The sequence below is a fragment of the Palaemon carinicauda genome, chromosome 8 (genome assembly GCF_036898095.1).
Source record: "Palaemon carinicauda isolate YSFRI2023 chromosome 8, ASM3689809v2, whole genome shotgun sequence".
Lineage (NCBI taxonomy): Eukaryota > Metazoa > Arthropoda > Malacostraca > Decapoda > Palaemonidae > Palaemon > Palaemon carinicauda.
The window spans coordinates 160,327,795-160,345,432 of record NC_090732.1 but is presented as its reverse complement, the minus strand read 5'-3'; the positions used below and the strand labels follow the sequence as shown (position 1 = coordinate 160,345,432).

The following is a 17,638-nucleotide window of genomic DNA, read 5'->3' as shown; positions in this document are numbered from 1 at the left end:
TTTAATTAAAGTCCATAGGGGGCTAAGCAGCTTTAGGCTCCTCTCCATCTGACAGAGTCCTCAAGGGAATATCAGTAGGAGGGGGAACAGCAACTTCCTCATCTATAGGAACCTTGTCCGATAAAAGCTGAGTCTCAAGCAAGGGAGAGACCTACCGTGGTGGCAATGCTTTACAAGCAGAGTCCACACTCACTGGTGCATTAGTAGCGGACCAGAACGCAACGTCATGTAACTGCTTGACAGTCTGTGAACTGTCAACAACTGAACTGTCAACCACAAGAGGTGCGTGAGGACGCACAGCGTCCACTCGAGACTGCTTTGACTGCCTAGACTGAGCAGTCAAAACAACTCTAGAATGCGGAGGTTGACGCACAGCGTCAAAACAAGTCAACTCCGATTGTTAGCGAACGTCTTGAACGTCAACAGGAGCATCAGCAAGTGGCCTAACGTCCAAATGCGGCTGAAAATCCACACGAGACCGCATCGAGTGTGGTTCTAAACAACCTGACTAACGTGACTTAGCTACGCCAACGTCAACAGGAAGCACAAAGGAACGTTATGTTGGCTGAAAGCCAGGATATCGATGAGATAAACGGCTAGACTCAACGGACTAATCGGCAGAATAGTCTTCCATAAGCCAGGGCAAGCATATTCTGCATGTCTTGCCATACAACCCATTAAGGATCAACGGAAATGGTTGTGGTAAGAGACGAGGGTAACGTCTGTGACCGCAACACTTTGCCAACAAAAAAGACTCTCGGAGTCTGTGTTACGCTTTTGTTAGGCGGCGAGCAGTTATCCGATGACTGCATAGGGTCAGAGCTGTCCTAATGGCTGTAACCAGGACGCTGGACCTGTCCTGAAAGGACTGACTTTCGCTTAAGGGCTTCGAAACCTTGTGACAGGTTTCTTATGCGAAAAGCCTTCGGATAACGAGGAGAAAAAACGTCTCTCTCGTCTTATGGTAGGGGAGATCTTGGTAAGATACACCCGATACCATAGAGGGAAACGTCTGTTCGTTGATCAAGGCCTCTCGAACCCATAAGTCGTTCGACATTACTTCTCCCCTGGGCTTGGGAGCTTGCAAGAGGTCCCGGACTAGGTGAACGACAGGCACGAACAGACGAACCCTCGGACGCAACACTGTAACACTTTGCGCATATCACTTTATCACTTCGATTTTCTGTTTTGCACTTATTTCACTGAAATCGAAACTTTTACTGATTTCTACCTGAAACACGCAATTCTACCCTTCATTAAAAGGTAGTAATTGCGAAATCAGTCGTATAATGCAAGCTCATTAATACCAGCAAAAAACAGAAAACATATTTTAAGATAAAAAATTCAGTGGCTGGGAAAGAGACTAAACACTAGTTCATAAAAACTACGTTTTCAATCTCTCACCGCACATAGCCTGGGGACGAGAATAAAAAACTAAAAACGTTTTATCCTTCCTCCCCGTACAGAGACTAGGGACGAGAGTAACTCGAGAACAACGTTACCCGCTTGAACGGAACGTTTTCTCTCCTCTCTCTCCCTCCGTCTCTATCTCTCTCTCTCTTTCTCTCTTGATTTCGCACCTAAGAGAAGAGCCCAATTATATTTCGTCAAAAAAACATGTTATTTGACTAAAGGAAAAAACTGAAAGGTTTTTCAAATAAAAAGTTCCTTTAAAATAGAATTTAAAACATTTAAGCTAAGAAAGAATGAACAAAACGTCAGAATCGATTTACTCTTACTGCAAAGTGAAACCGTGATACACTCTCTCTCTATCGTAACGATAGAGCGCATGTTGAACGTCCTGAACGTCAACAACTGCGTAGCATAAATAAACTAAACGTTAGTTCATCTTTGAAAACAGTACGAAGACTATCAAAGAAATTCTTTCATAAAATATTACATTTAAAAAGTTTTAAATCCTTAGCTCTTTAAAAGCTATTTACGATATAAAGGGCTCAACGTTGATTAACTTCGGTTTCCAAGTTAGGACCGCCTACTCTCAGGAAAGGTCGCATATAAACAAAACATTAAAATTTATTTTTATATGTTTATAATAAATGGAAAGTTAATCGAAGAGGCCTAATAAAGGCGGAGAGATATAAAATATATAGAGGAAAATCTATAAATAATTTATAACGTGATAAGAAAATTACTAAAAGCCTAAACACACTTCCGTCTAAGGGAAGGGTCGGCCATTTAAAAGTGAAAGAAAGTCCATACTCTCTTTGTCACCATAATTAAATCTATCCAAAACGAGTTCAAGATTTAAGATAAAACACCTGCATTGCGAAAGCTCAAAACCAGAATATAGTACTTCACCAATATGATGTGAAAAACTCCAGTTTAGCAACAGCGAGTAAAGTACGTCTTGTCGACACGTCGACAGAGAGAAAATTGAGTCTTTGTTTACATAAGAGCTGGGTATCTGGTCGACAGATGGCGCTGTTGGGCACACCCGCAACCTGTGTAGCGATCGCTGGCAAGTTTTTTCCGTAGAGTTTGTCTGTCGAGCAACAGAGTTGCAGCTATATATTCACCGGCTAAGTTAAATATTTAAAAATAACATTTTTAAACATAAAACTTACCTGGTAGTTATATATATATAGCTGATTAACACCTTTGGTGGAGGGTTAGAGACAGCCAATATAGTTGGAATTTTCCTTAAGAGTTAATAAACACTTAAAGGTTCCTACCTGATAAGGAAGCTAACTTCAATGAATTCTTTCATAATGTCCGCTTTCCTTATGGGATCCAGCGATCCACCCAGGGCGCTGAAGACCTCTAGGAGCTGTCAAACCGGTCTAAAAACCTCTATGTGACAGGACCTCTACCAATACCCTTGTTCCGGGCACTCTCAAGGAACAAATGACCATCTGACTAAAATCAAAGATTGTGGGAGACTGTCGCAATCTCCACAAACAACCATAAAAATATAAGTTCCAAGAGAAGAAAAAGGTATTAGGGTTATGGGAACGTAGTGGTGGATCCTTCCCCCACTACTGCACTCGCTATCACGAATGGTCCCAGAGTGTAGCAGTCCTCATAAAGAGTCTGGACATGATTCAAATAGTGTGAAGTGAACACAGATTTACTCCTCCAAAAGGTTGTGTCCATAATGCTCCACCACAATCTATTCTGCTTGAAGGTCATTGAAGTTGTTATAGTACTAACCTCATGCGTCTTGACCTTAAAAACTTGAGGCCAGTCTCACTGTAATGTGTATGAGCCTCTCTTATAAGAGTCTGATGAAGAATGAAAGGACATTCTTGACATCTGTTAATGAGGGCTTCTTAATCGAGCACCAAAGAGCTTTCGACTTGCATCGCAACTCTTTCATTCTGCCAGGGTAGAATTTCAGGGTTCTTACTGGACACAGGACTCTCTCCAACTCGTCGCCAACCATATACAAAAAATTTGGAAACTCAAAAGCCTTGGGTTAAGGTTGAGAAAGGCGGTCATTCCTGTCGAGAAAGCCTAACTGCAATGAGCAGATAGCTTCGTTATCTTGAAAGCCAACGTTTTACTAAACGTATGAATTTACTGATTCTTTTAGTTGTCACAAGACTAACAAAAAAAAAAAATAGTTTTCATCGTGAGGTCCTTGAAATGAAGAAGAATGCAAGTGCTCAAGCCTGTGACTCATAAGGACCTTGGAGGGTGAGCCCTGAAGCCCCAAGGAAGCCCAAAGCTGTAACAGATCATTATTAGAAACATTCAAATCCTCCCCCGGGGGAGGAGGAGGAGCTGCCTCGCTATGGGAGGCAACTCCCTCTCCCAAACCCCGAGATCGGTCAACAGAAATGCGGCCTACGCTACCACTCGACGGCCTCTCGGAAGAAACCGATCGAGTGGGAGCTTCGGAGGAGGTTTGAGCTTTCTGTCTTCATGGAAGCCCTTGAAGGAGAAATATCCCGTTTAGACTTCTTCCGCCACCGGGAAAACCTCTCCCACTGGGAGGTAGACCACTCCCTGCACTCACCACATACTTTATCTCTATTACACCGTTGACCCCTACAGAAAGGACATAAGGTGTGTGGATCTGTCGACCGCCGACATATAAGTTCCACAAGGGCGGTCAGGTAAGCTGGGACACTTCCACATCGCAGAGGCCAACTTCCAAACACTGTCAAAAAGAAAGAGCAAACAAAAATTAATGGCTGTCAGTGTAGGCGAGGGTGATAGGGGGACACGTCCGTCTAGCACCCGAGCCAATAGCAAAGTGAGCTCAGCACAGGTGTGTGTGAGGGAGGGGGGGTAGCAAGCTACCCCTCCCTACCCCCCGCTAACTAGCGGTGGGGTAGTAAACCCTCGTTAAAATTCTAATGGCTCGTCATTTCAGCTACGCCGAGAGTAATTACCCATATTAAATGGCGTGGTTTGTATTTCAGTTACGGAACAATTATAAATTAAAATAAACTCTTAAATTAAGGGGTTCCAATAAAAGACGAATCATCACTCGTACCATTGGAGCATCTACAAAAAATATACAAACAAATTTAGTATTCCAAAAACCACCAAGGCAACAACTATACATAGAATCGTGGGCTAGATCGACTGTAAAGAATACATCGTATAAAATAAACTGAACTGTAACTTCCTTTAATCTCTGACTAAGGAAAAATACTGAAAAGACCAATTAATTGCAAAATAAAATGTTCCTTTTATATAGTACAACTTAAAACTTGAGAAGTAAGAAGAATGTACTGTACTACCTGTATTCATAAAATCGATGAAGAATATTATAATATTGTAACGATACAGACAACTGCGCAACAAAAATAAACTGAACGCTAGTTAATCTTTGCAAACAGATCGAAGATTATCTAAAGAAAACTATTAAAAGGATAAAATTTTCTCAAAATAATAATCCTTTAATTTAATTTATAACTTAATACTTTAAAAGAAAATATTCACTCTTTGTAAAAAAGCAAGGCAGACTTTTAGTCTACGGAAGAGGCTGTGACGTCATCAATGGACAAAATGTTTACATTCCGGCCTTATGCTTTCGTGAGGTTTAAAATAGGTTGAAAAACTTTCTAATCCTATCTTTTAAGTTATAAATACGTGATCACAGATCAAATAAAACAAATATGCGAAAGCCCAAACTCAAAAACGTTAATACATCACCAAATAACGTCCAAACAGAGTAAGAAAATGAGAGAGAATCTCCAATAGTACAGCCAGCTATGGCCGGCAGAGAAAATCTGGATTGATTGGGTATAGTTCTCCATTACCTGTAGTACCGCGAGGGCGCTAGGGTACACCTGGCATATCAACGCTAAGCAGCGCGAGATTTTGAATTTCCTGCCGGAGCGTCCAGGGACTTTAGCCATTATATAACCAGCGGGTAAGTTTTATATTTAAAATCACTTCATTTTATATTAGCATTAAAATGATATTTTAATTATAAAATAAATTTTTGAATATACTTACCCGGTGAATATATAGCTGCAACTCTGTTGCTCGACAGACAAAAAACTGTACAAAAAAAAACTCGCTAGCGATCGCTATACAGGTTGCGGGTGTGCCCATCAGCGCCAACTGTCGGCCAGATAGCAAACTCCATGTAAACAAAGACTCAATTTTCTCCTCGTCCCACTGTGTCTCTATTGGGGAGGAAGGGAGGGTCATTTAATTTATATATTCACTGGGTAAGTATATTCAAAAATTTATTTTATAATTAAAATATCATTTTTAAATATTTAACTTAGCCGGTGAATATATAGCTGATTCACACCCAGGATGGTGGGTAGAGACCAGTAAAATATGTTTACATTTTATGAGCTAAGAGTTTTTATTTCATTTTAGAAGTTATCAAAATAACAAAAACAAAATAAATAGGTACCTGGTAAGGAAGTCGACTTGAACGATTACTCTGCCTTATAAGTACGTCTTCCTTACGGAGCCTCGCGATCCTCTTAGGATGCTGATAGACCCCTAGGAGCTGAAGTATCAAGGGCTGCAACCCATACAACAGGACCTCATCAAACCCCTAATCTGGGCGCTCTCAAGAAATGACTTTGACCACCCGCCAAATCAACCAGGATGCGAAAGGCTTCTTACCCTTCCGGACAACCCATAAAAAACAACATTAAAAACATTTCAAGAGACAGATTAAAAGGATATGGAATTAGGGAATTGTAATGGTTGAGCCCTCACACACTACTGCACTCGCTGCTACGAATGGTCCCAGTGTGTAGCAGTTCTCGTAAAGAGACTGGACATCCTTTAGATAAAAAGACGCGAACACTGACTTGCTTCTCCAATAGGTTGCGTCTATTATACTTCGCAGAGATCTATTTTGCTTAAAGGCCACGGAAGTTGCTACAGCTCTAACTTCGTGCGTCTTCACCTTAAGCAAAGCTCGGTCTTCCTCACTCAGATGTGAATGAGCTTCTCGTATTAACAATCTGATAAAGTATGATAAAGCATTCTTTGACATAGGCAAAGATGGTTTCTTAACTGAACACCATAAAGCTTCAGATTGGCCTCGTAAAGGTTTGGTACGCTTTAAATAGAACTTAAGAGCTCTAACAGGGCATAACACTCTTTCTAGTTCATTGCCTACGATCTCCGATAAGCTGGGAATATCGGAAGATTTAGGCCAAGGCCGAGAAGGCAGCTCATTTTTGGGTAGAAAACCAAGTTGCAGCGAACAGGTGGCTTTTTCTGACGAAAATCCGATGTTCTTGCTGAAGGCATGAATCTCACTGACTCTTTTAGCCGAGGCTAAGCATACCAGGAAAAGAGTCTTAAGAGTGAGATCTTTCAGGGAGGCTGATTGTAACGGCTCAAACCTGTCTGACATGAGGAATCTTAGCACCACGTCTAAATTCCATCCAGGGGTAGCCAAACGACGCTCCTTGGTGGTCTCAAAAGACTTAAGGAGGTCTTGAAGATCTTTATTGTTGGAAAGATCTAAGCCTCTATGCCGGAAGACCGATGCCAACATGCTTCTGTAGCCCTTGATAGTGGGAGCTGAAAGGGATCGTTCTTTTCTCAGGTATAAGAGAAAATCAGCTATTTGAGCTACAGAGGTACTGGTCGAGGATACAGAAACTGACTTGCACCAGTCTCGGAAGACTTCCCACTTCGACTGGTAGACTCTAATGGTGGACGCTCTCCTTGCTCTAGCAATCGCACTGGCTGCCTCCTTCGAAAAGCCTCTAGCTCTCGAGAGTCTTTCGATAGTCTGAAGGCAGTCAGACGAAGAGCGAGGAGGCTTTGGTGTACCTTCTTTACGTGAGGCTGACGTAGAAGGTCTACCCTTAGAGGAAGACTTCTGGGAACGTCTACTAGCCATCGAAGTACCTCGGTGAACCATTCTCTCGCGGGCCAGAGGGGAGCAACTAACGTCAACCTTGTCCCTTCGTGAGAGGCGAACTTCTGCAGTACCTTGTTGACAATCTTGAACGGTGGGAATGCGTAGAGATCCAGATGTGACCAATCTAGGAGGAAGGCATCTATATGTATTGCTGCTGAGTCCGGGACTGGGGAGCAATAGATTGGAAGCCTCTTGGTCAGCGAGGTTGCAAAGAGATCTATGGTTGGTTGGCCCCAAGTGGCCCAAAGTCTCTTGCACACATCCTTGTGGAGGGTCCATTCTGTTGGAATTACTTGCCCTTTCCGACTGAGACAATCTGCTATGACATTCAAGTTGCCTTGGATGAACCTCGTTACTAGGGAGATGTCTTGACCTTTTGACCAGATGAGCAGGTCCCTTGCGATCTCGTACAACGTCAGTGAGTGGGTACCTCCTTGTTTGGAGATGTACGCCAAGGCCGTGGTGTTGTCTGAGTTTACTTCCACCACTTTGCCTCGAAGGAGAGACTTGAAGCTTTTCAAGGCCAGATGTACGGCCAACAGCTCCTTGCAGTTGATATGCATGCTCCTCTGACTCGAGTTCCACAGTCCTGAGCATTCCCGACCGTCTAGTGTCGCGCCCCAGCCCACGTCCGATGCGTCCGAGAAGAGAACGTGGTTGGGAGTCTGAACAGCCAGGGGAAGACCCTCTCTTAGGTTGATATTGTCCTTCCACCAAGTCAGACAAGACTTTATCTTTTCGGAAATCGGGATCGAGACCGCTTCTAGCGTCTTGTCCTTTTTCCAGTGAAAAGCTAGATGGTATTGAAGAGGACGGAGGTGTAGTCTTCCTAGTGACACAAATTGTTCCAGGGATGACAGCGTCCCTACCAGACTCATCCACAGCCTGACTGAGCAGCGTTCCTTCTTCAGCATGTTCTGGATGAATAACAGGGCTTGATCTATTCTGGGGGCCGACGGAAAAGCCCGAAAAGCTAGACTGTGAATCTCCATCCCTAAATACACAATAGTTTGGGATGGGACCAGTTGCGACTTTTCCAAATTGACTAGGAGTCCCAATTCCTTGGTCAGATCTAGAGTCCACTTGAGATCCTTCAGACAGCGACGACTGGGAGAGGCTCTGAGAAGCCAGTCGTCCAAATAAAGGGAGGCTCGGATGTCCGATAAGTGGAGGAATTTGGCCACATTCCTCATCAGCCTCGTAAACACGAGAGGAGCTGTGCTTAGGCCAAAGCACAGGGCCCGAAACTGGTAGACCACATTTTCGAAAACGAATCTCAGAAAAGGTTGGGAGTCTGAGTGAATGGGGACGTGGAAGTAGGCGTCCCTTAGGTCTAGCGAGACCATCCAGTCTTCCCTTCTGACCGCTGCTAAGACTGACTTTGTGGTCTCCATGGAGAACTTCGTCTTTGTGACAAAGACATTCAGAGCACTGACATCTAGCACCGGTCTCCACCCTCCTGTCTTCTTTGAAACTAGGAAGAGGCGGTTGTAAAATCCCGGTGATTGAAGGTCCGAGACTTTGACCACCGCTCCCTTCTCTAGCAAAAGAGACACTTCCAGTTTCAGGGCTTGTCTCTTTTCTTCCTCTCTGTACCTGGGAGAGAGATCGATGGGAGACGTTGCTAGAGGGGGTTTGCGTACAAAAGGGATTTTGTACCCCTCTCTGAGTAACTTCACAGATTGTGAATCTGCGCCTCTCCTCTCCCAGGCTTGCCAGAAGTTCTTGAGTCTGGCTCCCACTGCTGTCTGAAGTTGCGGGCAGTCAGACTCTGCCCTTAGAGGACTTGGATCCTTTCCTCTTCCCTCGCTTCCCTTCGGCACAAGCACCTCCTCTGCTGGAGGCTCTGCCACGAAAGGGCGGAATAAAGCGAGACGCTGGAGTGTCTATCCTCGGTCTAGCGGAAGATGAAGGCAAAGGGGGAGCTTTGCGAGCTGAGGATGCAACTAGATCGTGAGTGTCCTTCTGCACTAACGAAGCAGCAATTTCCTTTACCAAGACTTCTGGAAACAGGCACTTGGAAAGGGGAGCAAAGAGAAGTTCAGATCTCTGGCATGGTGTAACTCCAGCAGACAGGAACGAGCAGAGAGACTCTCGCTTTTTCAGGACTCCGGACGTGAATGAGGCAGCTAGCTCATTGGACCCATCACGGACGGCCTTGTCCATGCAGGACATAATGAGCAAAGAAATATCTTTATCTATCGAAGAGATTTTCCTGCTCAGGGCTCCTAAGCACCAGTCTAAAAAGTTAAAGACTTCAAAAGCCCTAAAGATCCCTTTCATAAGGTGGTCCAGGTCCGATGGTGACCAACAAATTTTCGAGCGTCTCATGGCAAGGCGGCGGGGAGAGTCTACAAGACTTGAGAAGTCGCCCTGGGCAGAGGCAGGAACTCCCAAGCCGAGAACTTCTCCCGTGGCATACCAGACGCTCGATCTAGAAGAGAGTTTAGATGGGGAAAGGCAAAAGCTGTCTTCCCTAAACTCTTCTTGGACTCTAACCAGTCTCCTATCAGCCGCAAAGCTCTCTTAGACGAGCGTGCGAGGACGAGTCTAGTAAAGGCAGGTGCGGTAGAAGGCATGCCTAATACAAACTCTGACGGCGGAGAACGAGGAGCCACAGACATAAACTGGTCAGGAAACAACTCTTTGAATACAGCCAAGACTTTTCTAAAGTCCAAAGATGGTTGATTTGACTTAGGCTCGTCCAGTTCTGACTGTTGATCGTCTTGTTGTTCAGCAACCTCCTCATCAGAAAGTTCCTCATCCGAAAACTGATGAGGAAACGGCAACGGAGTGGGCAACGTCTGGTTCGCTGAGTCCGGTCGCACTGGTGCATGCGTGACGGAGCCGGACGCAACGTCATGGAACTGCTGCACAGTCTGTGAACTGTCAACAACCATGGGAGCGCGAGGAAGCACAGCTTCCACCCGAGACTGTCTAGACCGTCTGGGTTGAGCAGTGGAAACCACACTGGGTTGCGGAGGTTGACGCAACGCGTCAAAACAAGTCACCTCTGATGGTTGTTGAACGTCCTGAACGTCAACAACCACCTCCGTGCGTCGCTTAACGTCAACGTGCGGCTGGCAACCCACACTGGATCGCATCGGTGGAGGAACCACCTCAACTGGTAGACGCGAGAAGGTTACCTCAGCGTCAACAGGACGCACAACCGATCACTTGGAAGGTTGTTGGCCAGAAGGTACGGTAGCAACCTTCTCCGCATGAAAGTCCTGCATCAAAGACGGGGTTAGTGACTGAAGCGGTACCGCTTTGCCTCTCTTAGGCGGTGAGCAGTCATCAGATGACGGCAACGAGTCCGAACTGACCCAGTGGCTACAACCGGGACGTTGGACTTGTCCTGAAGGGACCGATTTACGCTTTAAAGGTCGTGAGACCTTGGTCCAAAGTTTCTTACGAGAAACACCTTCAGACGACGAGGTATAAACGGGCTCTCTCGTCTTACGTAGGTAGGGGCGATCTTGGGGAGATACGCCTGATACCATGGAGGGAACGTCTGTTCGCTGATCAAAGCCTCTCGAACCCATGCGTCGTGCGACATTGCTTCTCCCCTGGACTTGGGAGCTTGCAAGAGGTCCCGGACTAGGAGGACGACAGGCACGAACAGACGAACCCTCAAGCGCAACACTGTTCACAACACTTTCACTTGGCACTTTATCACTTCCCGCGGCACTTTGGCACTTAAGCTCCTTAACATCCGCCATGAGTTGATTGCGGTCACTTGCAAGGGACTCAACTCTCTCCCCCAGGGCATGGATGGCACGCATCATGTCAGCCATCGATGGTTCCTGAGTGCTAGAAGGGGGGTTAGGAACAACCACTACAGGGGAAGGAATAGGTTGTGGGGCATGAGGAGAGGAAACATCAATAGACCTGGAAGAACTTCTCCTAATTCTATCTCTCTCTAGCCTGCGTGTGTACTTTTCAAATTCGATAAAATCGAATTCCGAAAGGCCCACGCACTCCTCACACCGATCTTCCAATTGACAGGTTTTACCCCGACAATTGGAACAAACAGTGTGAGGGTCGAGAGAAGCCTTCGGAAGACGCCTAGAACAGTCCCTAGCATTGCATTTTCTAAACTTGGGAACTTGTGAAAGGTCAGCCATTTTGAATTGGTCAAGGGAAAATTCCAAAAAACGATCTAAGTCATCAACAATGAATCCGATACAAAAAAGAGTTCAAGGATTTATTTGAAGAAAAACCCTGCACAGCGAAAGCTCAAAACCAGAATATAGTACTTCACCAAAGATGATGTGAAAAACTCCAGTTAGCAACAGCGAGTAAAGTACGTCTTGTCGACACGTCGACAGAGAGAAAATTGAGTCTTTGTTTACATGGAGTTTGGTATCTGGCCGACAGTTGGCGCTGATGGGCACACCCGCAAACTGTATAGCGATCGCTGGCGAGTTTTTTTTGTACAGTTTTTTGTCTGTCGAGCAACAGAGTTGCAGCTATATATTCACCGGCTAAGTTAAATATTTAAAACATTATTTATCATACACTCCATTTTATCTTGCTATATTATTTTTATACATTTTGTTATTACCTTGTTACGTCCAGATTTCACATGAATACTTGCTCTGGACAAGTTTCCCATTCTGATTCATTCATGTTTACTCTCTAGACTCCATTGCTTTTCCGTTAACCAATCACGAACACATACGTACGGGAAGTTTGCAAGGGGGGGGGGTTAATATTTCCCAACCCCCACCTTCCAACAAACCCTTTTCCGTGGAAACCTTTCTCCAAGTCAGGTCTTTGTTAGTTCAAGTGATGTCTTTTTGCGTATTTTACGATGGAAGTTTTAGAAAACTTGGAACGACTGCAGCAATCCATACTTGAAAGTATTTCGGTGAATTCTAATGTTGATAATTTTCTTGAATCTCGTAATGTAATAACCCAACATTTACAGTGTTCAAATGCAGTACTAAACTAAGACAAAGAAGTTAAGATGTTACAGACTCACAGTCACAACACACCGGTGACCCACAAGTTTCGTCGTCGCGGTCATAAAAGTAAGTCATTTATTTCTTTAATTTTAACGTGTTAGTTTTACTATTTTGTTAGCGTGCGCAGCTCAACATTACCGCTTGCCAGTACATACAAGCTTTTTGTTTTATTTTCCTGCAAGCGTAAGCGAGCCAGTGGCAGAACAAGAACCATTATATTTAGAGTTGCTAATGTTGTCGTGACAATGCATGTTAGAGTAACATTGGTAATGTTAGCGTGCGCAGCTCAACATTACCGCCTGCCAGTACATACGAGATTGATGTTTTATTTTCCTGCGAGTGAAAGCGAGCCAGTGGCGGAACAAGAGCCATTAAATATAGTGTTGCTGATGTTATGAACTTCTAGGTTAGGTTAGGTTAGGTGGGTTTGTTAGGTTCTGTACCCTTTTTGTACTTTTTGATATATTGAGTAAAGGGTATTTGGAAAAATAATTTAAAATACACATTCTAATATTACCGTAGCATTTCTAACGTTAGCAATGACATCGTAACGTTGGTAATGCTGTGTAACATTGGTAACGCAGCTAATGTTAGCGCTCGCAGTACATATATGAGTGAAGGAATTTGAACAAGTCATTATATTTAAACATTTTAACACAATATATATAACAAAATACATTATATTTAAGCATTTTAACAGAAAATATATGTCTTCCTGTAAAAAATAATGTGATTTAACTGGTTTTCACCTTCATTTCATCCGTAACAACAGCAACCAGTTCGGCTACTTAAAGTTAGTTGAATTGGTTGTAATGTTTGTTTACGGTTGAAATGAAGGTCAAATTCGGTCAAATCACGTTATTTACTTCAGGAAGACATATATTTTCTGTTCGAAATCAGAATCTGTAATAAAGTAAAACATTACCAATTCTTCTTCACCCAAGGGGTTAATTAATGCACTGCAATTGTTCAGTGGTCACTTTCCTCTTGATAAGGGTAGAAGAGACTCTCTAGCTATAATAAGCAGCTCTTCTAGAAGGACAGGACACACCAAAATCAAATACTTGTTCTATAGTCTTGGGTAGTATCATAAGCCTCTGTACCATGGTCTTGGTCTTCCACTATCTTGAGTTAGAGTTCTCTTGCTTGAGGGTACGCTTGGCCAGAATATTCTATCTTTTTTCCACTTGTTTTGTTAAAGTTTTTTTTATAGTTTATATAGGAGATATTTATTTTAATATTATTACTCTTAAAATATTTTATTTCCCCTTGTTTCCTTTCCTCACTGGGCTATTTTCCCTGATGGAGCCCCTGGGATTATAGCATCCCGCTTTTCCAACTAGGGTTGTAGCTTAGCAAGTAATAATAATAATAATAATAATAATAATAATACGGGAGACACAGAAAGATCAGGTCTTGTGATTTTTTATTAATAGGAAGGGAATGAACTACCTCACAGTGACCATATGGACCTAATGCCACGATGCAGACCAACCTACAGTTGGTTTTCAAATACAATACTGTACTGTAATAACCCAAGGCTGTTCTTTCACCAACACCGTATTCTATCCATCAACTTTTATAATGTTTCATGTTGCATTAAGGTTGGTTATGACAAGTTGTCAAGCGTTAGAAGTTTAGAACTACGATAGTAACTACCCAAACATGGCGTCTGTAGGTAATGATCACCTAGAGACCAGAAGAAGCATCCAGGCTAGATTAAAATGTAACACCTTGCCCGACTACATATTGTCATATTCCGATTAATGCAGTTTACACTAAGCTATTTGACTAACCTTCTTGGATACATGATAATTTTGGTTAAATGCCCGTAATATGCGTAATTAGAAGACCCTGGGAGTTAGGTGACACTGTTATTACGCCATCATTCACTAGGAATTGAAACTTGTGTAACTTGTGTTGCCGAACCGTACTGCGTAATTCGTATGATTGTTGACATTCAATGATTCGGTGAAATTTAATGTTACTATTCTCATGTTATTCAATAGCATTTTTCGTGGTAATAAAGGTACACTTGTCAATCATAAATAAATATTTGTATGACTTTTTTTGAGAAATTCAAAAGATCGTAAATCAGATTTCTATAAGTAAGCATTTCAGTCAAAGCTAAACGACTCCACACAAACCATATGATTATTCAATGGCATCTTTCGTGGTAATAAATGTATACTGGTCAATCATAAATGAATATTTATGATTTTTTTTCTTTGAGAAATTCAAAAGATCGTAATTCAGATTTCTATAAGTAACCATTTAATGTCAAAACTAAACGACTCCACAGTCCAGACTCCAGGACTTAATAAACCACTGAAATGCGAAAGTATGTAGATATAGAACTCTCGAAGTCATTCCTTTTTGTTCTTTCGGAAACCAGTACATATGGAATGTAATGGATAGGGACAATAAATAAGGTAGTCTTCTGGGATTCACTAAAACTGTATTAGATAGACAATGTCTACAGTAAAAAATCAAGACGGGGAGGTATGGAAAACGTTGAAGAGATTAGAAAAGAACTTATACAGGTCTGCTTCACTTGGAAACAGATAATAGTGATACTGGAAAAAATAGCAGAAAACAAAATAAAAGAACTGATATCCTAGTGAACGAAAAACAAGATTAAACTAAAAATAAATCATAAAGTTATGAAGACAACACAACAAGTCGATAAAATAATTCAATCTCTACTATATATGTATACAGATTACAGAAGACAAGCCAGAAATGTTGAATAAAATTGTGAAAAGCAAAGACTGAGACATGCAAAATAGAGTGAGAGAAATTGTAAATGAAATAAAAGAAATGGATTAAAAATCTTATCTGTAAACAAGACCAGAGGTAGCAAGCTAGGACAAAATATTGACAACAAAGGTGGAAATTTTCATATCAAAACAGTAAGATGCTTTAGAGTGAACGATTAACAAAAATTAAGGATGATCATCCGTTACAAGTTTGGTGGGTGTCAGTGTGTAAAAGAAGACACCACAGAAGGTAGATCATCAATATTTCACTTTATATGTATGTCATCGTCATCAGCCGTTACTAGTCCACTGCAGAATAAAGACCTTAAACATTTTCTTCTACTTGTCTCATTTTGGTCTTTCTATGACAGTCCACATCAGCAAAAATTCTTAGTTCGTCAATCCATCCTCTTTTTCTTCCCCTGCTCCAGTGCTTCTTTTTCAATCTCTAAGGATCCATTCTGTTATTCTTAATGTCCATTTATCATCTGCCCCTATCATTGTATGCCCCACCCATGTCCATTTTTTTTTTTTTGCTTACGTGTTGTTAGAATATCTATTGCTTTAGTTTACTCGCGTATAAATCTTGCTCTTTTTTTCTGTCGCATAGTTATCCCCATCACTATTCTCTCCTTAGATCCTTGAATTGTAACTAGCTTATGTTCGTTAGTAAGGCTCCAACTTTCTGATGCATAAGTTAATACAGCTCAGACTATTTGATTAAACACTTTCTTTTTAAAATAAAGAGGCATTTTATTTTCATAATTTGTTTACCAAAAGCTCTCCATACCATGCTTATCTTTCTTTTAATTTCGGTCTCGTGTCCTGAGGAAACGCTTACTGTCTGTCCTAAGTATGTATATTCATTAACAATCTCTAGAGGCTCATTCATAACCCTTATTTGTTGTCTCCATTTCCATTGAACATTATCATAATTTTACTCATACTCATTTTCAGCTCTATACTTCTGCTTTCTTTATTCAAAATTTCTATCATCTTTTGCTATTCTTCACATGATTCACTAAACACAACTATGTCATTTGCAAATCTTAATTTGTTAAGGCATTTCCCATTAATATTAATTTTTACATTTTCCAAATCTAGATTCTTTTCTTTTTTCAACTTCCCAAACATACTGTGGATAATTCAGGAGATGAGGGTCCCCCTCTCCAACTCCTTTCTCAAAAAAAAAAAAAAAAAAAAATGCTTACTATTTGCATGTAATTTTAAGAGTGCTATACTTCCTGTATAAATATCCTCAATTGTTCTAACATAAGATTCACATTTTCTTTGTCTTTGAAGGGCTTTCATTAATGTTAAAGTTTTGATAAAATCAAAAGCTTTCAACAGTCTATAAATGTACCTCATATATTTAGCTATCTATCTATAATATTATATATATATATATATATATATATATATATATATATATATATATATATATACCTGTAATTTTTAATATGGAGTAGCTATAGACAAGATTAACAATACAAGGCACTATCATACTCAACCTTTAACTGTTGCATCGTAGATGACACCCTTGTGCAGCAAAACTTCCACAAGAATAGTCACTGTACTGTATAGCCTTACAATGAAGGCTTATTAACGGCAAGTCGAATCCCATTCCCGCCTTGTGCCACTGAACTCTAGCTTGCACTCATTTCTTTTCTTGATATCAAACCCCTTCTTTTCCAAAACATCATTTACCCAATCTGTTCAAGACTTCCTGTATCTTCATCTCCAACCTGGCCCCTAGCACTTCTGAATAATGCAATCTTTTACTAACCGGTTTTAGTCTATTCTTTTAAATGACAGAGCCACTTCAAAATACTTCGATCCATCCTTCCATATATGTTGAATTGGATTGGATTTAGGAATTTGGGCTCTATAGCCCGGTGCTGGAACCTATGAGGACAATCACTGTCCAAGTTCAACTTTGGAAAACCCAGCAATTGCTCCATAAAGTAAAGCTAAATAAGATTGAACAAGAAGGAAGTTAGTGGAATCAGTAGTAAAGTAGAAAGATTTCTCTTTTCTATTATTACTTCTTATAACTTCCATGATGGGTTTTAGAGTTATGCTAGATAGTATAAGACTACTGAAACAGTTAATATTACACAAACAATTATAAACAAAGGACAAACGAAGCATGAAGTGAGAGTTATTTTAGTTATAAACAAAGGACAAAAGAAGCATGAAGTGAGTTATTTTAGTTATAAACAAAGAACAAAAGAAGCATGAAGTGAGAGTTATTTTAGTTGTAAACAAAGGACAAAAGAAGCATGAAGTGAGAGTTATTTTAGTTATAAACAAAGAACAAAAGAAGCATGAAGTGAGAGTTATTTTAGTTATAAACAAAGAACAAAAGAAGCATGAAGTGAGAGTTATTTTAGTTATAAACAAAGGACAAAAGAAGCATGAAGTGAGAGTTATTTTAGTTATAAACAAAGGACAAAAGATGCATGAAGTGAGAACTAGTTTATTCATAAACAAACGACAAAATATGCATGAAGCAATAGTTAGTTGTTTTATCTATTTTTCTAGACTAGAAAACTTCAATTGTTTCAAGCTGTGCCATTTTTCCT

At 41.3% G+C, this 17,638-nt stretch overlaps 1 protein-coding gene across 1 annotated transcript in view; it reads right to left on the bottom strand.

Annotated features, from left to right (window-relative positions):
• LOC137646062 (nanos homolog 2-like) overlaps positions 1-14,242 on the bottom strand; it is a 184,955-nt gene extending 170,713 nt beyond the window's left edge. Inside the window, exon 1 of the mRNA XM_068379221.1 lies at positions 14,091-14,242. Within this exon, the coding sequence (XP_068235322.1) occupies positions 14,091-14,104 (14 nt within the window). The 5' untranslated portion in view covers positions 14,105-14,242. The remainder of the gene's footprint in view (positions 1-14,090) is intronic.
• Positions 14,243-17,638: the final 3,396 nt, after the last annotated feature.